The following is a 26,565-nucleotide window of genomic DNA, read 5'->3' on the forward strand; positions in this document are numbered from 1 at the left end:
AGTAACTCGTTATCAACGTGAGAGCTGTGGAGGAAAGTGCAACGTTTTTTAAAAACTGAATTCCACAACAAAGGTAAACACAGAGTAGATGGGTTCAGGCCTGACCATCTCCCTTTGAGGTCGCAGTGCACCTGTAGAAAAACCTGCTAACACACCTTTCTGTATAAATGAGTAAACTAAAATGCTAATATGCTTAAAGTGCAATAAGCGCTCATTTATAAGCCTTGAAACTCCTTATTAGAAACTATGTAATCTCGCCTCTCTGAGAGCTGGAATGTGAGTGGGTGGCATGGCGGATAAAGTTGGATAAAGAGTTCAAACTGCTGAATGACTAATCAGCCGGTTAGTGATCATCACCTTCTGGAAACAATGTCGTTACAAGGTAGGGCTACACGCAAAGATGTCCAATTTGCCTCATCTACAGATTTCACATTAAGGATGAAATATTTACAACTAGTGAAATAAAAATGTATATTTCATTTGATTAACAGATTATATTTTCATAACTTTAGAGCTCCGCTTTCACTTCTCTGTCGAACTAATGTGGTGGAATTTGTTGGTAAATTCTTTCTGACATTCTTACGTGATAGATAAGCTTTGTGGGTGGAGTGTATCTGTGATTCCCCTAATTTTACAAGATACTGGACTTACCTGGTCCCAGTGTGTCGCGTGGTGTGAGAGGAATGGATACGATGTATCCTGCACGTGTCGTTTCTTAAAACAGAAACCACCACCTATGATACTCGCCTCAGACACAAACCGAGACAAGGAGGCCGAGGAGGCAGTTTCACTTCACTTTGTGCCAATAAAAACAATGACACCAAATACATTCTCTCTGTAGTTTATTTATCATCATGCTATTCAGAAAGCATACCGCAATTGTGAAATTTTAGATGGCTGTATAGGTTATCTTGTGATGTTAAAAGGTGATCGTCTGACAAAAAGTGATTTCCGTTGATTGTATGTCTTTTTGTGTGTGTTTGTGTGCTGTTCTTTTTAATATCTCTGTTTATATTGATAAATAGTCTGCAGTCAGCACCATTTACGAAGGTGTTATATATAAAATAAAAAATTCATCTGTTTAGCAGGTTTCTTTTTGACATTATTGTACACACTCTATATTCTATAATATAATCAATCCACCTAAAACATCTTTGTATAACTGTTGTGTTATTTGGTGCAACCTCTGCTGCAGTGACAGTTTTACATTCGTTATTAAAGGATGTATAAAAGTCTCTGATTGCAGCTTCTACCTCATGACAGAAATATATCTTCTGACTTCAAGTGGCTCGATATCAACCAAGAGAGATGTTTGACACACGTTTCACAGACCAACAAGTGATTTACAACCATTTAAGTACGAACAATAATTTCGGGCCAAATACCGGAAATCGTTTTTGGCAGGCGATCATTTTTTATGACAACACCAGGGGTTGCAAGTGTTGAGAGAAAAAATAATTCTTAATGAGAGGACGATATTTTTGAGTGCAAATCACCCATGCAGTTTTACATAGATATTCATGTTCACTAAATGTGCATATGTGGCAGCACTGCAATAGTATTCACCTGTTTCTATGGGATTATGAAGGTGTCATCCTTTCGACTGTACAGTTTATAAAAGCAGCTTTCTATCAAGCGCGTCTGTGGATATAGGTCGTCTGCCCCCTGCAGGAAGAGCCAGGCAGTGCAGTAATCTGGAGCTGTGCTGCTGAAGATACGCGGTTCCTACTGAGTGTGCGCCAGCGCCCCGGCTCCCAGTCCATAGCCAAATCCTTTGGGACCAAAGTTTTTGCCGTAACAAGCTGTTGAGAACAAAGGTAATGCCATAAGACTCCACACTTTGCCATCCTCCCATATATATTAGACAAAGCTCACTGTGGCCTGCTTGGATCAGCTTTGATTTGAGTGTTTGATTTCCATCTGGCAAACATGATATTCCTCGATTGAATTCCTCACAGGGACCAAAGTTTCTTCAGGATTGTTGGTAGAAGGACTTTTGACTTCCCCCTCAAATGTTTTTTTTATCCCATGCTGTCTTCTGGATCTACAGACTCACAGATTGAGTTAGCATTAGCTCAAGCTGGTGTGCACCACTTAGCAACGGCCTTAACAAATAAATTTTACATATGAGCAAACTAAAGAATATATTGCACCACAGCTCCCATGCTGGTTCTTCTATATACAGACTATTTCATTTGTGCGCCTCTAAATGCTCAGTGTTACCGCTCAAGTGCAGATTCTGTGGCGTGTTTCGGCCCTGAAACATGATACCAGCGTTAGATTTACACCTTTGCGGCTGTTAGATTGCAGGAATGAGTAAACACTTTAATTCAGCAGTTTAATTCTGAACTTTGTTTGCTGGGTCTCATATTCCTCAGCTACATAGCCCATACTGAGTACCTGAAAAACGTGTTTCTCTGTATGTGCCTATACATGGGGCTGGGTTGTCCCAGACACAATAAAGGGGTTAATGTGCCCATATAACAGAATATTGAGCTGAAAGGTGTTGGACCCTGGGAGCATTGATAAGCTCCGCTATTCATCACCAGTGGGTTCAATTTACAGTACACACCTACAAGGTATTGTGACAAAATAATAAAAACGAATATGAGCCTGTGATGTTGTGTTAACAACATTGTTGGATTATACACTTGCCGGCCACTTTATTAGGTACACATGTTTAACTGGTCGTTAATGCAAATGTCCAATAAGCCAATCACATGGCAGCAAGTCTGTGCATTTAAGCATGCAGATGTGATCAAGATGACCTGTAGAATTACTATGGGGAATTTCAGAAACTGCTGATCTACTGGGATTTTCACACAGCGATCTCCAGGGTTTACAGAGGATGCTCTGAAAAAGAGAAAATATCTAGTGGGTGGCATGTATCTGGAAGAAAATGCCTTCTTGATGCCAGATGTCCGAGGAGAATGGCCAGACTGTTTCAAGCGGATAGCCAGGCAATAATAACTCAAATAACTACTTGTTACAACCAAGGACATCTTTCTCTGACTGACCTCTGTCTCCTTTGTCAGCTAATAACGGCACTGAGTGTCGGGATCCTGGGTCTTTTTGACCCAACGTTTTGAGTTTTACTTTATTTTGATGTTTATGATTCATGTTTAAGTTCATTGGGTTTTCTAAGTTCACTTGTTTATTAGTTTCCCCTTGTGTTTTCAACCCCTGTGTTAAGTCTCTCTTGTCCTTTATATGTTTCATGTCCTTTGTTGTCAAGTTCACGTTGTCACGTCTGCGTTTCATTATGTTTCCTGTTTTATTTTGAAGAGGTCCCGTGTTCCTGCGTTCAGTGTATTCAGCTTTATGTTTCCCCTGTGATGTTGTTATGTTCCTGTGTGTCAGCTGTTTCCCCCTGTGTTCCCACTTCCCTCATTAGCCTCCTGTGTGTATTTAGTCCGTGTTCTCTCACTCAGTCTTTGTCAGGTCATCTGTTGTTTCACCGTGTTTCCAGGTCTGTTACTATCAGGGTTTTTCATGTTGTATTTTAGTTCACCTGTTTAGGTTAATGTTTAGTTTGTCTTTGCTCATTGTTGTGTCTTTTTGTCAGCCTTATTAAACGGCTCGCCTTTTGTTAATATTCAAGTTTTGTTCCAAGTTCGTTCATGTCTGCATTTTGGGTCCACTCTTCACAACACATACAGTCTGCCTCAGCGAGACTGTGACACTGAGGCTACTATGTGCAAACATTCAAAATTGGATGATAGAAAATTGAAAACATGTCTATCCTTAATTTCTGCTACAACGTTTGGATGGCATGGCAGGGTCAGAATTTGGTGTACATCCTGCCTTTTATCAACAGTTTAGACTGCTGATGGTGTAGTTGTGTAAGAGGTAGTTTCTTGAATCACTTTGGGCCCATTAGTACAGCTTGAGCACTGATTAAACACAAACAGCCTACCCAAGTGCTACTGCTTGTCTTCAGATGGCTTCTTTCAGCAGAGTAATTCACCAGATCATCTCAAAGTGGTTTCCTGGACATGACAGTGAATTCACTCAAAGGGTCTTTACATTCACCACATCCCAATCTAATAATTAAGTTCAGTTCATTTTGTTTATGTAGCACATTATCACAAAAACAGTTACCTCAAAGCCCTTCTTACTATAGTTAAAGACCCTACAAAAATAGAGCACTTTAGGGATGTGGTAAAACCGGAGATCTGTGTCATGGATGTGCAGCGGACAAATCTGCAGCGACTGCGTGATGCTGTCATGTCAGCGTGGACCAAAATCTCTTTCCAGCACCTCGTCTAATCGGTGATGTGAAGAATTCAGGCAGTTTTCAAGGCAAAATTGGTTCAAGCCATTACTAGCAACGTGTACCTAATAAAGTGGCTGGTGAGTGTTTGCTGGTATTTATTGAAATGAGTCAGAAAGTAATAGATAAAGTTATTTTTTCATTTAGCACATAGCTTGATAGCTATACAGTGCATAGTTTGTGTAATTAATTTATAATAGGCTTACAGATTTTGATGAAGAGAACCTTTCGGAGTCATTGTTTAACTTGTTGCAGGCATGAACTTTGAATCCCAGGTTTAGAGTTCAACTGAAATCATAAAACTTCTATTTTTCTGAGTAACTGCACCCTCTGTTGTATTCTAGGGTTTATTACAACTCATTTGGCCATTCTTATAAAAAAGGAGTTCGTTTTTAACCACAAGCCTCATTTATAAAGACTTTTTTTTCTTTCAGCCCAAGTTATATATATTTAGTGTTCCTATCACCTATATTATCTGTTTCAGATCCTTCCTGGGCCTGAATGGGTTAGCTTTCCTAGCTTTGCGCCCATGGAAACACATCTTAATTGTGACAGTCATTGACCCATGGGAAATGTTTGAAGTTTGGACCCAATGTGGAGGTATGTTACACCTGCATTCTTTTTAAAGGCCAGCAGGTGGCAGTAAGTGCTGTTGTCTGGTTCTATAGAAGTCTTTGAAAGAGAGAGTTTTACCTTTGCAGTAGATTTCCCCTTCCTTATCAGCTAGTGTGGTTGATTCAAGGCTCTTCCCACAAGTGGCGCATGTAAAACATCCAGACTTATGCCATGCCTGTAAACATATACAAGCCTCGTTTTAAAGCAGTTGTGTTTTTCTTGCATGCGCGCATATATGCTTGTGTTTTGCTTACACTCCCAGCTCCCATCACTTTCTCAGCAGCGTAGACAGACTTGCCACAGCGAGGGCATTTGTCTGATCCTCCAAACTTCTGAGCTAGCTTGGAGGGGTTTGGGTTGGTGGTAGGACGATGGGGACCGGGTCTGATGGGTAAAGAAGGCAACAAAATGTGGATAAGGAGCCTTAAAACCATCAAAAAGTATGCTTGCCTGTGTGTTACTCACTCTTCAGGTTTAATTCCCAGGGACTCTCCTTTGTCCATGCTGAGGGTTCCTGCTCCTTGGCCATAACCATAGCCTTTTGGCCCATATTTCTTACCATAGCATGCCTTGCAGTAGACTTCATCCATATGAACAGCAACAGTTGTGCTGTCCAAATTCTTCCCACACACCACTGTACAAAGAGACACGTTATTATTGTTTTGCATACCTTTGCACTTTTCGTTGAGTACGTTCATGTGTTTATAAAGGCTCCCAACTGTTTGCCTTATAAGGAACATTTTGTTTGAAGGAACATGTTCTCATCTAAATTCCATCACAGGAATGTTTGATTGTGATGCGAGAACACAAATAACTCCTCCAAACCCCATGAACCCACATTTCTTTCAAGATATCTAATTTATCATTATGAAAGATTTACAGTACACAAGAGATGAATACTTGTATGTGGAGTGGTCAAAATGTTTTGTCTGATGTTTCCTTTTTGAATTGCTGTGAGCATTTTAGCAATCCTGCTAGATTGTATCACTTCCAGGAAATCCTGTTTCCATTACTCGCAGATGCATATTTGCAGTTTTACCAGACAGCTCAACAAACATCAACTTGTTGACCCAAGCTGACCTAAACTACATGTTGGGGATCATAACTGGTGAAGACAAACCCAGCAAGTCAGTGTACTCTTAGTTCTGAGCCCAAGCTCGGACAGATGGGGATGCATGCGTCAGGATGGGTATTTGGTATAAAATCGTTGGCAGATGAAATATGCAGATTGTCAAGAATTATATTTTCTGGGTTAACAACTGCTATCGGTGCAAGGCCAGTAACTATAGTACTTTTGACTAGGATAGGGTTTGCAAGAGTTCAGGAGAGGTGGAGGCAGATGATTGGCTATGGCAACACCTAAAGAGAAAAGCCAAAAGAAGAAGAACAACTAAAAGAAAGCTCAAATAGACACTAAACAGTGGTCTTCAGTGTGAGAGCCATCAGTGTCCAAGCCAGAAAAAGCCAAAAACAGGAGCACCACTAGGAGCGCAACCTGAACCAAGATGGCGCCCGGGGTTTACTGGGTTCTCCACCTTAAATTCATCGCTGGTAGTTCTACCATCCTGATGCATATTAAGGAGAACATTCAGCATAAACAACCTGAAATGTGCTGCTATTTCTTCCTAGTTTTTGAAGTGGACTTCCAGGGAGTGACGCAGCGATAACAGGAATGGTCCCAGAGGTTTACAAAAAGCAGGAAACCAATCTAGAAGTCGATAGAGGCCAGAAATACACCGGCGTCCTTTTGGTTTTTTCATCGGCCTAGTTGCAGACTGTTTTAATCACATTTTATAAAGACACAGGACTCCTCTAGGTTAGTAGACTTTTTGCTCGTGCGACTCCTTGGAAGATAAAAAGGTTTTGTAGTGCTAACACATCAATGTAAATAACTGGATTTTATAAAGATACAAGACTTTTATATGAAACTGGCTAATCCTGAAATGTGTTGATATTTTTTCTCTCTGCAGCTCATCTGAATAGACTCTGACAGGAAGTTAGAGCGAAAGGGGAACTGATCAGCTTAAGGCTCAGTTTCTAGGAGACACACACACAAAAATTAATAGACCAAGATGTAGTTCAAATATAGCTCAGCCAGACTTATACAGCAATTTGTCTTTGTCTGCACATACAGACGGCTCATACACATTAGGTTAATATTACATGTGCCTGTAATACGTGCCAAAAGTTCACTGGGCTCCACAATCACAGGAAACAGCAATCGGTTAACTCACTGCACAGGAAGCAGGATCTATGGAAGCTCCGCCCGTCACAGAGAACCTCTTCTGCAAAGTAAACCGTCTTTGAACAGCGGCCACACTTGTTTCCTCCTCCCAAAGGCATCCTTTAGTGATCCATGTTACACAGACAGAAAAACAGACATATTTTGATATGAAATGAAGCTTTTGGTAAAACAGACGGTAGAAACAGCTGGAAATGCACCAAAAGGACCTTAAAGGTGCTTTAATTAATGAGTGGAAAGGGCCCTGAATAGAAAAACAGATGAATCAGTGGACTGTTAAATAGAACCATCATGGAAACGCAAACAGTTATTGTTTTAGGAAACCTATTTAAACAGCCTTATTTGGTTGCCTGTACATCTGGCTTTGTAAGGCTAGGCTAGTAATTATGTTCCTGCCAGTTCTTTGTGGTTTCTGTAACGGACAATCAAGCCAGAACTGCAGTGGAAAATTCTAGAAGAGTTCTTTTCTGTAAAAGGGCCAAAAACGAAAGGTCTCTTTCTTAAAAAAATAGAAGCAGTCATTGTGGAAGTTATGCGTAAGCATGATTTTCTGAGGAATGTTAAAGTCGATGGCATGTGAAAACCCTGCCATCCAGTCTGTTTCCCTCCCTGTCCATTCTTGCATATCTACTTCCACATTCCTGACCGTGTAAACCCTCCTCCCCCTTTTTCATGGTCATGTCTCACATTTATCATCTACAGCTTCAGCCCGTAACCACACAGCACCTAATACCTGCAGTTGTGTTTTATACGGCTCAAAATATGTCAAAAAAATTGACAACTCCATCAAGGTTAGCTTGTTTTTTCTAACTTAGATTACCTAAGACTTCTGGGCACAATATACAGTATGACTCACTCAGAAATAACAGGCGGTACCACATGGCCTCTGACTCTATTTAAAAATGTTAAAAATAACTTAGTACTTATACTTACTGTGAATATGAGCTCATTTCACTATGATACAGAATCATACGCTGCCTTTTTTGTCACTGTAAACGCAGTTTCTGTTAAGGGAACTAATGCAGTTTTCTTGGATGTAGCTGAGCCTTTAGAAAACTCTTATTCCAGTTTATAAATTATACGAGTTATTTATACATATCATGTACAGTCACATGGCTTCTTGTGTGTTAAATTATTCTGCACCCTACATCTTTCATGTAGAATTTAAAAGTGCTACTATCAATGAAAATAATTATAAAAACAGGGCTGTGTTGCTTGATAATCACTGATAAATGGCTTTGCTTTGCAGCTTTAAGTTGAAGCTCAGTCATATTGTCTTGTATAGAAATTGAAAAAGTCACAGTTACAACTCACAAAGAGACCACAGGCACAGCCACGGAAGTCTAAACTGTAAAGTTTAGGGAAGCAGTGGTGAATGAGAGTTTTGGATGCATAGCTCAGAAGAAAGTGAGAGGTCTGCATCGTAAATGTTTATATGAGGAAGATGGAGACTAGCTGGCATTTTCAGTATCCGCTCATAAAGGATGGCAGTTTGCGTAGTTTTACAGTCTTGGAACATTCCTCAATCCCACTTAAAGCAGAAATGCCGGGAATGTTTTTGGACCAAGCAGTGATGGAAACATTTTAGAGTTTTCCAGCTGCCGACTTTGGAAACTATGACTTGAAATCTCAAATAAATGTCTCAGTCTTCCATGTCATTTTGGAAGGGTGACAATCAGCATCAGTGGTTAAAAGCTTTTGTTGTTAGCAATGAGCCCGGCTCCCAGCTTCAGGACCGAGTATGTAGATGAGAAGGTGAGGAAAATGCTCGTGGATAATCAAGGCTATCAGTAATTGCTTAACTTTGTGTGGTGCTGTTGTTGATGCTTGTTCACTGATAGAATGGGACTGAGTTGACAGTCAGTTTGACCACAGGAGGGGAAATTCATAGAGAAGTGGGAGAATTGTCACTTGATGGATGAAAAGGTTACTGGAGACATTAGTTTTCCTTACATATACGTTACATAAATATTCTGTGTATCTGCTAAATTATTTCCATCAGGACGAATTCGAGCTCATGCTGATTGTGGTGGCTTTGCATGTTTAGACCTGCAAGGACACGCAGATATGAGAATGCTTTAGGGAAGGAGCAGTAAGGACTGGAAACTCCTACAAATCAGGAAGTCCACTAACAAATTTAATGTGACAGCATGTGATATCTGTGTGATTCAGGCAGAGCGTAATGTTGGTGAAAGTTAGTAGGAACTTGCTGTGCTGTATTTTCTTTATTGTGCATTACTATTCCTCTCTTGCGTTAATGTTTAGCTGCTCACTCTGAAACACTTTGCTGTAACGGAAACATAAAGGCACCCTGTGGTATTGTGGTATCATAAGTGTTGCAAGTGTCTTTCCCATCATGCATCAACAAAATAAGAAATTAGACAGAAGCAAACAGAATCCATCAGAACTCAAAATAAAAAATCTTTACTTACTTGCAGCAAGTAGAAGCTGTCAGTGAGGGATGATGGGCAGGAAGATCTTTCACAGGTCAGAGTAGCGTAAATGGAGCTGTGTGGTATGTTCAGGAAACCAGCTGTCCACAGTTAACTTTAAGTATGCAAGAAAAATAAAAAGGTCAGTCCTCTTAAAAACCTGATTTGAACAACTTTTACTGTGTTGCTATCCTTCAGGAGAGTGTTGGTGCGCTCCTCTCCGCTTTAACACTGTTCCAGATGTGTCGAAAGGGAGGAGCTTCTGCTGTTGCTGCTTCAGCCTGTAAACTTAGTCTGTGTGGAGGATCAGGGGAGCTTACTCTCCAAGTGAGAGCAGACGCAGTGAGAGCGAGAGGTGGGGTTGAACAGGAGTGAGCCGGGCTTCAAAAGCTGTGTGCTGGCTCGCACAGCCGAGAGATTTTCTTGTTGATTGCACTCCGTGTTTTGCAACTCTCTTGCACAAGGGCTGCCCTTCAATTTGTCAGACAGCCGCCAACAAACACTGAACCGTGATACTAAACTACATGAACTTCACATTGCTGAAAGACTTTCATCATGCATAAACATTAGTGTTCCAAACTGTGATCAGGGAGGATATTTTTTCTTGAAATGCAGACAGAACACAGGGCTTTCCTAGATTTCTTTAAGTTGTAATAAGAATGTGTAAAAGTGACCTTTGAAATAAATGCACAGAGAATTCGCTTATTCGATTATTGTTAATGTTTTAATACGGTGCTTAGCATTTTTATTAGACCAGCACCCAATGTCAGGTTTACCCCACAGCTGCCCTAAATTAACAGTATTATTATTATTGAGATGTTAAGTTACAGTTATTTACGTGTATTTCTGAACAGAAAAGATTTAGTTTTATTGGTTGAATGTTATGCTTGTCAAATTTCTGACTTTGCTGAGAAATGCAGTTAGCTGGCTCAGATTTATGCTCAGATTTGAGCATAAAACCATGAATTCGTTTTGTCATTTGCCTCATAAATAAAAATGTACGTTTTAGCTTCGTTTTTGACAGATTTCTAAAGTATTTGTGTCTTCGTGTTTTTGTGACATCTCATCTTAACAAGCTTCACAATCAGTAGACTTCTTACTCTGTTCTACTACCTGCTCACAGGTTAACCTTTAACAGCTAATCAGTTTGAGTTCAGCTCTCAGCGTGATGTAATTTCAGAGTGATTCTATTTTATTACCAGAGCATTTAATGACCTTTAGGCACGAGCAGCAAAAGGTCACCCTGATATGCTTAATGGATGAGAAACAACAGAAACAGATGTGAAAATGTGTATATGAAGCATCCAGCTTTAACCTGACTTCACGCTACTGCCATCATGTGGTTAAGATGGGTAATATCAGCAGGATGCATTCCTGATTTTAATGTTAGATGCTTTTTGGAAATTTACTGGGTAACTTGTGCTGTCATTTTCTGGGAATAAAAAGAAAAGGAGAAAGTTTTCAAGGCTTTTTCAAAACTAATCGGCTTGTTTATATGATACCCTTCAATGCCCGGGTGGCACGGTGCCTGTGATGTTGTCATTGTTGCAATAAAGTGTTTGAGTTCATTTAATAAAAGTTAAGTAGTACAACCAAGTGTTTTAGAGTACCACGGCTGACAAACCTAATAGTATTTTTCTTATTCATATGTGTAGAGGGATTTTTGAGGGCTGCAGGTGTGAAAAGCTGCCCTTTAAGACAGTCACAGCATCGCTTGGAGTTTAGAAGTGACTGACGTAGATCTTCATGCTATTTTAATGGCTTCTTTTTTGCCCGTTTTTCACAGAGAGACAAACAAACTGCTCCAATTACATTACCTCTTCCTCAGCTTTCACCTGAGCAGATTAATAATAATAATAATAATAATAATAATAATGATGTGGGCATTCCCTCTTAATTATGTGCTGAGATTATACATGGCCTAAAGTGAGAGTGTACTAATTTGCAGAAAGAAGCAAAGCTCAGTGGAAGCCACTTGACATTAAAGTGTGCAAGAGGAGCCCTTTAATGAGCCGTTTTCTGTTGGTGGCATTTGGTGCTGGCAGATTCAATGACAGGCAGTGTTGATGAATGCAGTCAGATTCTTTCAGTTCCCCTTTTCCATCAAGCTGAAGTGAAATGGGATTAGCTCGTGCAGCATGCATAGAATAAATGAGACTAATTGCAGTTCAGGACATCAAGTGACAGATTCATTATTGTCTTGTTGTGTGCCGAGTCAGTGCTCACGTTTTCATAGTGCCACTGACTTCAGGGCAGCCTCGCATCACCACATGAGCAGCATTCTGCAGTTTTCTATATGTCATTTATTATTTGCTTCATCGTTTGGTCATTAACATGTAATACAAATAAGGACAACTGCTGTCTGTATTGTCCCTTATGCTAAGTTTACCCTGACACAAACAGCTAACGCCTTCAAGATGAACCCAACAGTATTCAGCGATCTGCAGAGCTGTGACTTCTGGAAAGTGTGTGCATGATGTTGTTGTATCTAACCTAAGACTTTGAAGGTTGCAGTAATGTTGCAACATCCACTGATCGTTGTCTGTCATGTAGTGAAAGAACAGCCTTCTTGTTTGTTGTGTTGTGCAGCCTCAGTCACTTCAAGGTTCCTTATATTGTAAGGGGAAGAATAACATGGAGACAAAAGCTATAACGTGCCGAATTTGTTCAGTGAGATCACAGATCGAGTGATCAGTAGAAACTTTCTCGTACAGATTTAGTGTAAAACCAAAAAAGTGGTTGGATATTAGAAAGGTTTTAGGCACTTCATTCTTGGTTTCATTTTGTAGACCCAGAGGGAAAGCCCAGTTTTTATATGCAGACTGTGTAACTGCAGTGATCAGTGTAATGATTTAGCTTTCATTTTTACAGCACCTCCTTTTTTATTTAAGTATTTCAGAGCTTCTTATTTTTTCTTGAGACATTAAATAAATAATAATAAAATATAGGTAATGCATGTCATATTTATTACCATATTTAACAATAAAACATAATATTAGCAGGTCTGCCTTGATTCTGTACCTTCACTAAACCTTCTGGCGTTGTGATTTACAGCTTTTCCACCGGTTAGACTTTGCTTGAACTTGCTGGTCTCAAACTAACATACTGTAATATGAAGATGATACTCTGCCACCATCTAGTGGCAATCATACATTCAGACAAAGCAGAGTCATAAATCCAGTAGGAACAAGCTCAGATGCTGAAGCACTGTTCTAATTAGATGCTGTGTACACTTTCACAGAGAACTATGAACTTCCCCTCAGCTGCAATAGCTCTGTTTTTTGTTTGTGCTTCCTTCCTTCTTTTGTTTTTCTTAATTTCATTTGTCTCGGTCAAGCTGCCCATCTGAGGCTCCGTGTTCCAGACAGCACGGGGTCAACATGTTAGAGCGGGGCCCCCCTTCCACCCCACCGTATGCCCCTCAGGGTGACAGTGACACAAGTGTCTCATTGTCATAACAGCGTCTGTCAGGGTCTGTCTCTCGGGGGGGGGGGAGATACATGCCTTGGGGAACGTCAGAAGATTAGCCGTGACATTAACCCCCACCCAAACACCCATCACACACACACACATATGCACGCACACATGCATCAATGCAGATGGCTGCACACTCCTACCCATAATCCTCAGTCACAAGTCACTTCCCGTTTCACGATGAGACAAAGCAACAGATCATGTGTTTGTTTCTTTCTGCTTTTGGCTGACTTTGTTGGAGAAGTTTCGCACACTTTAATCTTTTCTCTCTGTAGCTGGAAAGCAAAGGAGCAACCGTGGCATTAAAGTGAGTATTTGGAGGTCAGCAGTAAAGTGATTGTGGTCGAAAGCATGAAGGGAATGCTGTAGTATGTGCCTGTAGTAGGAGGGAGGGGGGATGTGTGCAGTATGCATGTGTTCTAATAGCAAACATCCAGTTATTGTGCTTGGTTTTCATTGTTTATGCATCTCTCAGCATGCAGAGCCAATTCTTGATCAATATGTGATCAGCCATAGAAGGCTCAGGTTGTATTTTCCTGCCAAAACAAGACTATAAACAACCTAACAGACCCCAAAGTCTCACCCATACTTAGAAACTCTTAAGACGTAACCAATAACTGAAGCTGATCCATAAGCTACTTTGTAAAAGGGAAGGATGGGATTCTGAATTTGTTGCATGTCACAGTCTTCATTAAATATGCAGCACTGGCTCTTATAATAGTGGCTCGAACTCTTGGCCAGCACAGCAGAAATATGAGCAGAGATGCAGAGAGAGGCACAAATGTGGCCGATGATTACAAAAGGTAACAAACGTAGAATTATCACAATAAGAAGTGCTTTTTTTGATAAATTCATAAGAGTTTGTGAATAAATTGTAAAGATGACCAGAGAGATGTTGCCCAGCAGTAAAATGACATAAAACAGCAGTGATTTAACCGCATTTGTCTCTCTGTTGATGTGATTGTTTAATTCAAGTAGACCTCCTAATGTCTGATGAGATCTTTATAGTCCTCATAGTTTGAGTATTGAAAAGTTTGGAAGACAAGCTCAAGGTCAGGTATCTGGGATGTTTTTGTAATGTTACTCCGAGTATGTCACCTGGGAAAAGATGCGAGGAAAGGGTTTACTCTGCACATGCTTCTTTCTCCATCACACCACCTCCTGCTCTTCTTTCCTCGCCTTCGTTTGCATCACTTATCTCTCACTCTGTCTCGCCTCCCCTCTTTTCATTAGAAGCGTGGGACAAATTAGAGGAGTGATGGATGAGCTGCCCTCCTTCACGATGCTGGTTCATTCAGGCATGCACACTGATATATAAACAGATACAGAGGGCGGATGTGTGTCTATGTGTGTGCCCGTTTGTGTGATTATGTGTGTTTATAGTGACGTGCACATTCTCATTTGTCGTCAGAAAATCTGTCATTAAGGTGGCACTTTTTTTTTTTCCTGTCATCCTGATTTCCATGACCACCAATTAGGTCTAGAAAGCCAGATGATGGGTTTAGGCTTCTCACATTTGTGGCTACATCTGCTTAATTACCATGTATTACTCACACTATAGAGGCAGCCGTGATTGCGCTCGCACAGACACACAAACCGCACTCATCCAGCTAATGGACCAGCCGGGTCTTTGCTAGCTGGGCTTATATTTCACTCAGGGAGAGGGAGGGAGGGAACGAAGCCAACAGGTCCATTATTGAGAGAGAGCATCATAGACAGACAGGGGGAGAGAGACCGGGATGAGGGGAGGAAAAAAGAAGGAGGTGGGGATACGGCTACAGGCGTACTGCGGCAGCAGCAGAGCGGCATGACGTGATAGGGGAGTAGAATGACGGACACACAAACACACACACACACATGCTTGCAGCTCAGAGGCCAGCCAGAAAAAGTAGAAAGGAGCTGAGGCAGGGATTGAGCCAGCCACGCTCTGCAGCATACAGATCCGACTCCAACTGGAGACTGAGGCAGGTGAGTGAAGGCTCGTGTTTACTTTAGCTAGTTAATATTTCAGATCCTTCTCTAATTCTAAGTACATTTTTGTCTTGTTTCCTGATGAATCTGTGTCTCTTGTTGAATATATTTCCTGTTGATTCTAAAAGCGCAGAGTTACTAAACTCTAATACGAGGACTATGTTCATGGTGCTGTGACAGTTAGAAAAATAAGAGAGAAAAGATGGGCCAGTGAAGACGAAAAGAAAGAGAGCAGCAGTATCTACAGGATGAAATGATTGGCAGTTGACCTGAGTCAGCAGCTTGGATGTATGACTCAGTAAAGCATGTGTGGTATACATATTGTAGCGTGTGGTACATTTGGTTGATATTGAGAAGAATGGAGGCAAACTGCTGCTCCCATGGTGATATTTATATTGCCAGCAGTCGGGTTATATTTTCTCCTGTTTACTTTGTGGGTGCGTGTGTTTGTACCCTGGCTTCTATAATAAGAGCATGTGCAGAGGACGTGTTAGACAAAGATCTTTTTTTATTTAAAGGAGTACAGCAGCTATCCTCAGTACATTAAATACTCACACAACCCATTTTATCACACCAGGTCCCAGCGAGGCTCATTTACTTTACTGTCCCAGTGCAATTTGGAGACTCGAGGTTCGGAGATGACTTTGTGCTGTGTTGTGGGATTTCTGATGGTGACACATTATGTGTCATTTTGGGTAACTTCATGCCAAATACATTTCCATTTTGGTCAAATGAGTCATGATAACATAAACACTCTTCAGTTCTTGTGTGTATGTGCGTGTGGTCCAGGTAGTACTCACAGTGTGTGAGCTTAACCCTGTTTACGCCGTCACATAATGATGGTGTGTTTCTTTTGTTTTATAATGGGGACGAAAGCTGTTCCCCAGAGTGTCAAACACGATACTTTACAACGAGAGCTTGCTGTTTAGAGTAAGCCTCCAGAAAATGAATCTAGGTTAGTGTAATGCCCTCTGAGGTCGCAGATACGTGACTGTGTTCTTTGAATCTATGTGCCAAATGACTTTTTTTTTCCTTTTGGCGAAAGGTTAGAATCAAAGAAAGTCACTTTGAAAATGAGTCACCTCGAAAGAGAGGCCCCTGATTGGCTGAATGTGTCATTCCTGTTTGTTCAAGCTTCCTGTCTTGGTGAGGAGCTGTGAACCAATGGGAAAGCAGTGGTGAGGATGCAACTGTGATCCAGGAAAAAACAGCCCATTGTTCCTGGGACGTCAGAGAAGTGTGACCTGCTTCTGGCCGGCTCCGTCTGCTTAGCCCAACGGCGCACTGACAGGTAAGACTTTCGTGCGACACAGCAGAGCCTTGAAATTGACTCGTATGTTCTTTTTGAGCTAAAAATATTGCCACGTTTATCTTATGATGACTTTCTTTTAAGAAAACTGCCTTCCCAGGAATTTGTTGTACCACTGGGTGTCACTAGCTTCTCTGCTCCACGGCAGGACTTTACTGCTGTTGTTCTGGCTGCTGTCATAGTGGAGGTGATTAATTCAATGTACTGTAGTTTCCAGCCTGTGTGACACACAGGCACTGCTGATGCCCTTCACAGACAGAGAGGCCTGTGTTACCAACTCATGTATTGATTTTGTGATGAGTCAGAGGGTGTTCATCACGAGGGTGAGTGTGCATGTCTGTGAGAGAGGATATACACGCTTTTCTCATAAGATATAGAGTAACTCAGGTCAGCCACAGGCCGCCATGGGAAAGCTGAGCGAAATCAGTGTAATGTTATTAAATTACACTGTTAACATGTAGCATAATGCTGGCTGCAACGCTATCCTTGTTCTTCTGTCCTTCAGGAGATAAACCTGATATGGCTGATGTTTCTGATAAGTGTAAAAGATGCTATTAATAAGCCTGCATAATTCACCTCGCAGCTATAATTAATGATAATACGGAACTGAAATGAATGAGACGCTGTGCTCCTGCAGTTGCAGACAGTACCCAGTAGATGTCAGCACCACCCTAGCAGAGTGAAGGAGAGACCGTAGTCGGTCCATGCAGTAACCCACACAATAACTACACTGATCTGTAGCAAAACCCCAGTTTCTCTGTAGGCTTCTGTGCTGTGTTTGCGTCAGTGTACAAACACGATGATGTCCTTCAAAACCTCAGGGAAAAGGGTTTTATTTATTTCAGCTGGTTTAAGTATGAAAGCTAAATCATGATGTCAGCCCCGAGGCCCGGGTCTGCAGAACTAAAGACACAGTGACTGATAGTGATGGCAGATTGATTTATGATTTAAATTCAAATCAAAAGTGATTGATTGTTCAACTATTTTGTCACACAATAAGATATGTAATTATGTTTTTAGCTATTAAAGTGCTGTTTGCAAATACTATGAAATATTAAACTAAGGTGAAGCTTTACAAATATGTACAATGAAGCTGATTCTGATGCTAATGAAGCGCTAACTGTCAAACTAATGAGCAGCAATATAAACATGGCTTCATGTTTTTGCGTTTGCACGTGCCTCAAACAGTAAAAATAAAAACGCTTCTTAGACCAAACTCATTCCTTTAGACACAGACATCACATGGAGTTAGACGTACAGTGAAAGGAGCCAACAGACGGTGTATTGTAAAGTTTTTTATGTGACAGGATGATACAGAACAAACTTTGAAGCCTGTAAGTCTGAACACATGACAAATACAATGTATCCAACACATGTAAGACGTTTGTACTGCAAACTATCCTATAATAACATAACTGAAAGAAATCAAACTAAACTAGATTATTTTCCCATAACTTACACCTGTTGGTTTCAGTCACCTTATTTGTATTTCCTTCTTTTACACACACACACACACACACACACACACACACACACACACACACACACACACACACACAGCCTGCTTTCCCTAGCCCCGCCCAATAAACCTAACCCTGAAAAATGAATGCCTAAACCTTACTCTAAACCTAACCATAACCTTATTGTAACCCTGACACTAAACCACATTTTGACTGTGGAAAAATGCCTTCAAACTTGTAGGGACCAGGATTTTGGTCCTCATAAGTATAGTAAACTTCCCCTTTTTAAGTCCCCACAAAGATATGAATACACACACACACACAAACACACACACATCACCATCAGCAGCTGAGCCCCTGTATGTTCTTATACAGCCTGCAGAAGTGTTGGTGTGACCCCGGCATATCCCCAAGGGAAAATCAAATTTTCATACAGATAGACATCGAGTCAGCCCACACCTGTGCTCCTGGAAATCCTAGCAGGACCTACAGCAGACAGAAAGAAATTCTGATGCTCATTTTCTGTCTGGACCTCCCAAGAGATGGAGTGTGTGAGGAAGACATACAGAAACAGACAATGAGGAGGGGGAGGAATTTGTAGGGAGTAATAGGGGAAAAGGAGGATGGATGATCACATCTGTCTCTGTTTACCTACTGCTGCATCACTGCAGCTGTACGCTGCTGCGCAGGCCTACATTAGCATCAATCAAAATGCTGCACAGCTCTTAGTTGCTTGTCTTAGTATGTCTGATTCTATAAGTAGGTGGAAGGAAGGCCTCCTGCAGAGAATCCGTCCTTTTTCTTCATCGGAGTTTCAAGCTCAAGCAGTCACTCTTTCTCCTGCTTTTCTCAGACTGCTGGAAATGTGTGTCTGAGTGATCCACATGACACTGTGTGCAATGCTGTGATTAGATGCACTGTCAAATAATCCAGCACTTTATCCTTGTGACTTTGACGGCTTAATTTGATACATCAGTGCTTCACTAAAGACAGCTTCCCACAAAGTCTTCTGGCAGCAAAAGTTTTGCTTTTTTAAGACGGGGCAAGTAGGGTTAAGCATTAAATCTCTAGTATATTTCTAAGTATGTCTGCGTTTGTGTGTGTGTGTGTGTAATTATAATACACACACTCAGACCATTTTTTAAGTGCAACCAGGAAGAGAATCTAGAGTGAATTTGAACATTTCAATATATGCACTCACTGGACATTTTATTAGGTAAACCGTGCTAGTATTGAGTTGCACCCCCTTTGGCCTTAAGAACAATCGTCAGTCTTCCTCTTATAGATTCAACAATGTGCTGGAAACATTCGTCAGATATTTTGGTCCTTGTTGACATGATAGCATCAGGAAGTGGCTGCACTGTGGTCCTAAAGCGTGGTCAGTTACAATACTCAGGTAGGCCGTGGTTTTAAAAGATGCTTAATTGGTATTAAGAGGCTCAAAGTATAACAAGAAAATATCCCCCACTCCATTACACCACCAGCAGCCTGAACAGTTCATACTAGGCAGAAGGATTCATGCTGAGTATGCCAAATTCGGACTCTACCATCTGAATCTTAGAGACTTATCAGACTAGACATCATATATTTAATCTTCTATACTCCAATCTTGGAATGTATGTGCAAGTTGTTGCCTCACGTTCCTGTATGTAGCTGATGGGAGTGGCCACCAGTGTGGTCTTCTGCTGCGGTAGCCATCTGCTTCAGGGTTTCACTAGCATCTCACATTCAAAGATGCTCTTCTGCTTACCTTAGTTGTAACGAGTGGTTATTTCAGCTACTGTTGCCTTCCTACCAACTCAAAGCACTCTCTATGACCTCTGCTATTAACAAAGCTTTTTTTCCTGCTGCTCACTGTATATTTTTCTTTTTTGGACAATTCTCTTGTAAACCGTAGTCCTAGTTGAGCAGCAGTTTTGAAATGCTCAGACCAGCCCGGCTGGCACCGAGAGTCACGCCACATTCACTTACAGCCGCTTAAATCACCTATCTAACTTCAGCAGGCCGTCTTGAGAATGTCTACATATTAGAGGAATTGAGCTCCTGCCATGTTGTTGGCCGACACTTACGTTAAAAAGCAGCTATACGTGCACTTGACGTTTTTTCCGCCTTTTTTGCCCTCCCTCCCTGCCTTTCTCCCAAACTCACTGCCTCCCTTTCCCCTCCCAGCAGAGCAGCACGAAGCAGCAAAATTATATGAAACGTTTCACTTGATCAGAATTAGCATAGGCGGGCTCACAAAGCTCAAGCAGGATTTCGTAGTTCTTGGAGGGTTTCTGTCATTCTGACACAGAAGAGAGTAAGAAAACCAAGGACAGTCAAAGCAAATAAGGTGAGCAACATCCTGTGCCTCCTCTGAAACTGTTATATGTATGCATTGTGCCGGGGTAAGTGTGATGTTGTATTGGAGTTCATTTTCAGTATTTGTTTTTCAAGAACATAAGGATCTACAAGCGTATAAAAAGCTGGCACGTGTGTGTGTGTGTGTGCATGTGTAAAAAGCTGGTTTTGTGTTTTTAACTCCTAGCAGGCAAATCTGATTTCTTAGAAACTCCATGCTCCGCTGAAAATAAGTTCACCTCGTGGTTTACCATGACTCATTTTGTCATATGTACTTGGCTCACATTGCACAGCTCTGTGAAAGGAAAAGCAAATTCTCAGCCTGATTAGATTAGTAGAACTTTAACACTGACTCTTAATGTATAACCAAACCCTTTGGGAAGGCTTTTAATGATCTCATGCTATTGTGAACATGCACTCACCTAACTTTTTAACTTTTTGTTGTCTTTATGTCTTTTGATTTAGGTCACAATGAGTGGGGGGGTCAACGTGAAGTCAGTTCCCCGTGGGCCTCCCTCATCAGGAATACCCCTCCCTCGCAGTCTTCTGCCTTCCTCTCCTAAAACAGAACCACGCCGCCGGGCGAGTGACCTGCCCAAGCCCTCGAAACAGACCCCTAAGCACACGCCAGCGAACACACCTGCACACTCCCCGTCACTTTGTCCAAGAAACTCCAGTATCCCTGGGCCTTCCTCCACAGATGCCCTGAGAGATGCCTGCCTTAAAAGTCAGCTCTTCCAGCGAACCGGAGCTCTTCCAATTCCCCAGGTGTCAAGATCTGCCTACAGCAGCCCGCTGACCCAGCGCCGAGTACATCCGCCACACTCCAAAGACACGCTAGACCTGGGAAAATCGCAAATCCTCTCCCAATTACCCCAGGATGGCAATCGCAACAGAAGCACCTTTGCAAATAAGAATCAAGCGTATGGAGCCGGCAACCTACGTCCACCGCTCAGTTTTAGCAGAGGAGACAATTCAAACATTGTAACCCAAGCAACGGCTGATGCGATACCAGGAAGGAAGGAAGAGCCTCCAAAAAACCATCCAGCCAAATCTGTCATACTCAGCAACTGTAACATTCGGCCCACTCTTCTTTACTCAAACCAGCACACCATCAGAGATCATAGTGACTCTGGCAGCCAATCAGATGAGGAAATGGGAACTCCTGAGGATAGCAGTCCAGCTTCCTCTCCTCTTCCCTTACCGCTGCCAGCTATCACATTTACCATGCCAGTAACATCCAAGCAGGTTGTTGATACACAGGATCGGGAGGCAACATCTGAAGAGACACACATACCCAGAGTCAACATGGCTGCTGTGGCTCCCTTCAGTCACAGGTAAGGGGTCTTTCATCACACAAGCACAACTGAAGCAAGAGTTATAAAGCCTTCCATTATGAGTCCTTTACCACTGACCCCCCCTGTAATTATCATGTGATCATTTTCTTTACACATAGAAGTCATCCTCAGGACACTAAAGACCTGCCACAGAGGCCTCAGTATCTTTTCCTGCAACACACACACTTGGAGATTTTCTGGAGCAGAGCTGATTGTTAAAGTGTCTTCTTGTAGCCCCTGGGCTGACACCGTATACTCCCATGCACACAGTTTTTTATGTTACTAGAAGCACAGTGTACAAAATCTACATTTAATAAAACATTTGAAGTTTCTTTTTTCTTTATTAATGACAGGATTATACACAGTTCTTTGCACATAACTGTTTCAGCATTTTTCTGTTTATATGATTTGCTTTTGTGGAAATAATTGAGATGGTCATCGCCTCTCTTCTTCTACTGTCATACACAGCAGGTTATGCATTTGATTGTAAAGGATATGATTTGCATGTTCAGTAACAGATGTGTGATGGCTGTGTTTGTGATGTGTTGACAGGCTGCAGGCACAAGTGAGTGAATTTTCTGTGGACGAACTGAGTGACTGCTCATCTGGATCCATAGAAGTCTGCTGTGATGACCTGACACCAGGTTAGACTCACACAGCAGTAACACACATCTCCTGTCCTTTCTCCCTTCCCTTAGCTAAACAAAATTTGGTCCAGTTTTTTCTGCCTCGTTAATATTAGGGCACCAAGATGCCAAGAGCACTTCTGGCAGGTACGAGTGATGTGTGCTTTCTGGCAGCCAGACGTTTACTGCGACAGAGTCATAAGTGGCGTCAGACACAACAAGCCAGTGGCTGACCTTTGGCTCTCATCGTAGAACCTGAATAGACTCAGTGAAAGGGACAACCAGTCTTTGTCCAAATGTATGTCTGTCACGCTGCAATTCATCAGTCGTCAGGAGCCATGTCTGAAGTTAGGTGGTGTAGTTTTCTGTGTGCCTGGGGTTCTGCTGAGTACCGTAGTCCCTGGATGAAGAGATGTGCTCAGGATGTTAGGATGAAGGATGTTGACACTGGTGATGTGGGTCAGTAATGGGATGAAATGGGGCACTTCTTAACTTGCTGCCAGGCAGCATTATATGCACATTGATTTCATATTCATCCAAGAGCTGTTGTAGAGTTCGAACCCATTCTTCCCTCTCACAGTTCCTCTTTTCAGATTTCGTTGACCTAAAAAGCCACAGTCCCAGCATGACCCCATCCCTGTCCTGATCCTGTGGCTTTTGAGTAATGGTTTGCTCTGTACGCACGGCTATAGTTACGCATTGTAGTGGTCAGTCTGAGCCCAAGAATGTCAACGTGCTTCTGAGAAATGACTTTTTCAGTGGCTTAGTGAATCATTCCTTTTGATGTGGTGTCAGTTAAACGGAAAGAAGATCAACTGCTTTTTAGTTATTATATGTATGTTAAAATATGCACAGTGTAGTCCGAAATAGTTATACTGGGTTTACATATGCATCACACTGTGCCATATATTAGGTGAATTACAGCTGTTTCTATATGTAATGTCTACGTTCAGGGACAATATAGCACAGTGTCAATTAATTAATAACTTAAACCTGTAAAGGTACAGTCAGTCATTAATTAGTGGAAAAAGAAAGAATATTGAATTCATAAATCTGAGCCTTTCTTATACACTTAGAGTTAATCCATAAAAAATGGACAGGAGTGGGTACTGGTTTGTGCAAACCGCCATGCTGACCCGCCATCTTGAACACAGTGGCTGACATGGAGATCGCTGTTCTCCTTACTCATGTTTTATTTATGCAGCTTGAGACTGGCCACATAGATAGTAGAGCAAAGGCAGAGGAGAAGATTACTTGTAGGCGTGCTGTGGAGGCAAAATCTAATCAGTGTCTACACCTTCAGGCTCAAGATATGAAGGAAATGAAAATGCAAAGCAAAGATGCGACTGGTATCTCTCAACCTCTTCCTCCTTACCCCAAGCCTCATTAACTGAACTGAAGTTAGAGCTCTAATGCACAAAAGTGCACAAACATGCTTATTTATTCCCAATATTTTTGCCTTGTCTGGACAGCTGACTAAATATTGGCTAAACAACAATAACAGCTGGCTGTAAGCTAACAATATGTCAATTAGTCTTAAGTGTCCTAAAAATCACAGTTTCCCTGTGAAAGCAGTTTTGATTACATTCTGAGTGTCACAGTGATCCACCAAGAATATTTCACTAAGAGTGGCTAACAGCAGCTAACAGAGGCTAACAGTAGCTATCAGAGGCTAATAGCAACACTTAACAACAGAAAAGTCAACAAGTCACCTCAGTATTGCTGCCATCGAACAGAAGCGAGCTTCACTGACTCATCAACTTGGATTGGAGTCCTTTCACAAATATTTACGGCGTCCTCTAGACTCACCCAGAGTAAATACACATGGATACCTGGCAAGCAACAGACAGACAGCCTACATTAGCTAAATGCTGGATGCCTTCATTTCAAATCAAATCAAATCAAATCAAATCACTTTTATTGTCACATCACATGTGCAGGCACACTGGCACAGCACATGCGAGTGAAATTCTTGTGTGCGAGCCCCACAAGCAACAGAGATGTGCAAACACAACAACACAAACGAGCAAAATACAAGAATGGCCAACCTGAAACTAATAAATATATGTACAATATATAATAGTGTATGCATTTCTGGATGTGTATACTAAATATTTTCCTACGTGTGTGTGTGTGTGTGTGTGTGTGTGTGTGTGTGTGTGTGTGTGTGTGTGTATACACATTTTTACAAATTAAATAGTAAAAAAATAAAATAATAATAATAATAATAATAATAATAATAATAATAATAATAATAAAATATATAAAATATACAGAGTTGAATATGTGCAAAACAAGTGGCATTTATATACAGTGTGGAGTGCATAATGTTGAAGTTCCAGTAGTGAAGCTGAGGTGTCTATGACGTGTTCAGCAGTCTGATGGCCTGATGGAAGAAGCTGTCTCTCAGTCTGCTGGTACGGGACCGGATGCTGCAGAACCTCCTTCCTGATGGAAGCAGTCTGAACAGTTTATGGCTGGGGTGACTGGAGTCCTTGATGATCCTCCCCGCTTTCCTCAGGCAGCGCTTCCTGTAGATGTCTTGGAGGGAGGGAAGCTCACCTCCAATTATCCGTTCAGAGCACCGCACTACTCTCTGGAGAGCTTTGCAGGTGCTGTTGCCATACCAGGTGGTGATGCATCCATTGCATGCATCCATGCATCCATTCTTGCAGCGCATGCATCTCTACAGATAGCTGTAAAGTACAACTTGGCTGCTTGGCACAGAACTACAAGCTCAAGGCAGTAGTTTGAGTTTGAACATACATTGTGTCACAAGAATAGAGTTATTTGCAAATGAAACCTTTATAAAACCTTTAACCATCTGGTTGTGGAAAAGGGGGATGGGAACTGGTGGTGGACCAGCCCTAGTCTTTAAGGGCCTCTTGCTGTCTTGGGGCTAGTTTTGGCCTTTTAATTGGTGCCTAGCAGGCGTTAGAAACAGAACCAAAGCATCTTTGACTCCTCTGAAGCTGCATTTACATGGATGGTGGGCTGGCACTGTAATAACTGTAATTTAGCAAGTGGAGGAAGGGAGGGAAACGGGGTGGAAAGCAAAGTTTGTAGGGAAGGAAGGAGGGAGAGGAGTGAGAGATGAAAGGAGAAGACCAATGAGGTCAGTGGGTTGATGAATTTCATTTTGTGTAAGGAGGACAGAGAATAAACAATAAGTGTGTGCACTGAGATGAAAAGACAGATTATTAAATGTTGGTTAAATTTTTACAAACTCCTGGTGGTGAGCAAACACGATAAAGCCCAGTTATTTGATGTGGGACTGGCTGCTCTTTGTGGCGAGAGTCGATCTCCTTAAATGTAATATTCTCTATATGCGTTAGATTGAATCAGGGAAACGCGATCCGCTCTTACATCTTTTAACTGATACCCTAATGAAGATCTGAACGTTTAATGTGATTGTAGGACCATGTGCTCTTTCAATTAGACCCCAGAACTCCTGACCCTATTACTCTCTAGAGAGGTGTATCTGAGAATGGGCTTTTATCCGAGGCTGTGTGTGTATGTGTGCTGATGTATGCACAAGTGACAGTGCACAGATGGCTTTTGAAAGATAAATGTGACGTGGGTTGTGTATCATTTTTCATCCCTGCAATATTTTGTCCTAAAATTCCCAATGGACAAAATGTCGCAGTCTCAAGTACACACACACACACACACACACACACACACACACACACACACACACTGTACAGACACCTACAAACACCATTCATATAGTGAAGGATATAAAACATCACACATCATCCCACACAGACCACAGACACCAGTACATGTAGGAAACAAAAAAGAAATCGAGGTATGACTGGCTAATTTTAAAATACATGGCTATAATTTAAGAATCAACATATCAACATATAAGCTTGCATAAACAAATATGGTATATTAGGGCTGTTCATATAACGATATATATCGGATGACGATATAAAAACGTCTATCGTTTCATTTTACGCTATCGTTTGTTTCGTGGTGTCGCAAAATAAACTGTTTACGGCAATATGTTTTCATGGTTTTGATGGTCACTGTAGTGGCTATATTCATTTCTTAAAGTTCTCTCTTTCTCTTATATTTAATATCACCACACTACGGACGGACAAGCGCCTGTTTTTATGGGTTGTCGTTAGCAACAACGACGGTAACACCATCGCGTGTCCGCTTCTTTACGTTCCACATAAACCTTTCACAATAAAGCTCAAGATCCTGTTGAGACTTTTCAAAATAAACTGAATCACGTGAAAGAGCAGATTATTTACGGATGAGAAGCAAAAAAATAAACCTTAGACTCAAACGTTAGAACAGGCTTTTCCCCGCAGCAGTAATAAATACTCACAAAGAAAACGGCGGCCGTTACAACTTATGTTAGGGCTGCTCGATTATGGCAAAAATGATAATCACAATTATTTTCACTGAAATTGAGATCTCGATTATTTGACGATATTTATTTAACCCTTTAAGACCTACCATAGAACCAAGT

General features: G+C 41.4%; 2 protein-coding genes across 7 annotated transcripts in view; one reads left to right on the forward strand and one right to left on the reverse strand.

Annotated features, from left to right (window-relative positions):
- Window positions 1-825: 825 nt before the first annotated feature.
- csrp1a (cysteine and glycine-rich protein 1a) lies at window positions 826-9,886 on the reverse strand. The gene is made up of 6 exons (XM_004558832.6): window positions 9,563-9,886; window positions 7,123-7,232; window positions 5,354-5,522; window positions 5,143-5,272; window positions 4,967-5,063; window positions 826-1,802 (listed from the first exon to the last, which is right to left on the reverse strand). The coding sequence occupies exons 2-6, from the start codon at window positions 7,229-7,231 to the stop codon at window positions 1,726-1,728; spliced, it is 582 nt and encodes a 193-aa protein (XP_004558889.1). The 5' UTR covers window position 7,232; window positions 9,563-9,886; the 3' UTR covers window positions 826-1,725.
- The window catches only part of nav1a (neuron navigator 1a), a 92,970-nt gene continuing 70,560 nt past the window's right edge, over window positions 4,156-26,565 (forward strand). For 3 of the 6 annotated variants that reach the window (XM_076878745.1, XM_012921186.4, XM_076878747.1), the window contains exons 1-6: window positions 4,272-4,353; window positions 4,758-4,873; window positions 13,312-13,343; window positions 16,142-16,298; window positions 20,582-21,453; window positions 22,006-22,097. In XM_076878745.1, coding sequence (XP_076734860.1) covers window positions 20,588-21,453; window positions 22,006-22,097 — 958 coding nt within the window. In that variant the 5' untranslated portion in view covers window positions 4,272-4,353; window positions 4,758-4,873; window positions 13,312-13,343; window positions 16,142-16,298; window positions 20,582-20,587. Of the gene's footprint in view, window positions 4,354-4,757; window positions 4,874-13,311; window positions 13,344-14,898; window positions 15,005-16,141; window positions 16,299-20,581; window positions 21,454-22,005; window positions 22,098-26,565 lie in introns of those variants that run through there. The other 3 variants (XM_076878743.1, XM_076878746.1, XM_076878744.1) reach the window with 3 other exon arrangements.

Source organism: Maylandia zebra, linkage group LG20 (assembly GCF_041146795.1).
Source record: "Maylandia zebra isolate NMK-2024a linkage group LG20, Mzebra_GT3a, whole genome shotgun sequence".
NCBI classification, from domain to species: Eukaryota; Metazoa; Chordata; class Actinopteri; order Cichliformes; family Cichlidae; genus Maylandia; species Maylandia zebra.

What these genes read in the sequence shown, in the direction of transcription:
- csrp1a (XM_004558832.6), bottom strand. Translation starts at nt 7,231, where the DNA reads ATGCCTTTGGGAGGAGGAAACAAGTGTGGCCGCTGTTCAAAGACGGTT. An exon ending in CTGGGAATTAAACCTGAAGA is followed by an intron (nt 5,273 to 5,353) that starts GTGAGTAACACA and finishes TTTACCCATCAG; the next exon opens with ACCCGGTCCCCATCGTCCTA. An exon ending in AGGGGAAATCTACTGCAAAG is followed by an intron (nt 1,803 to 4,966) that starts GTAAAACTCTCT and finishes TGTTCTCAACAG; the next exon opens with CTTGTTACGGCAAAAACTTT.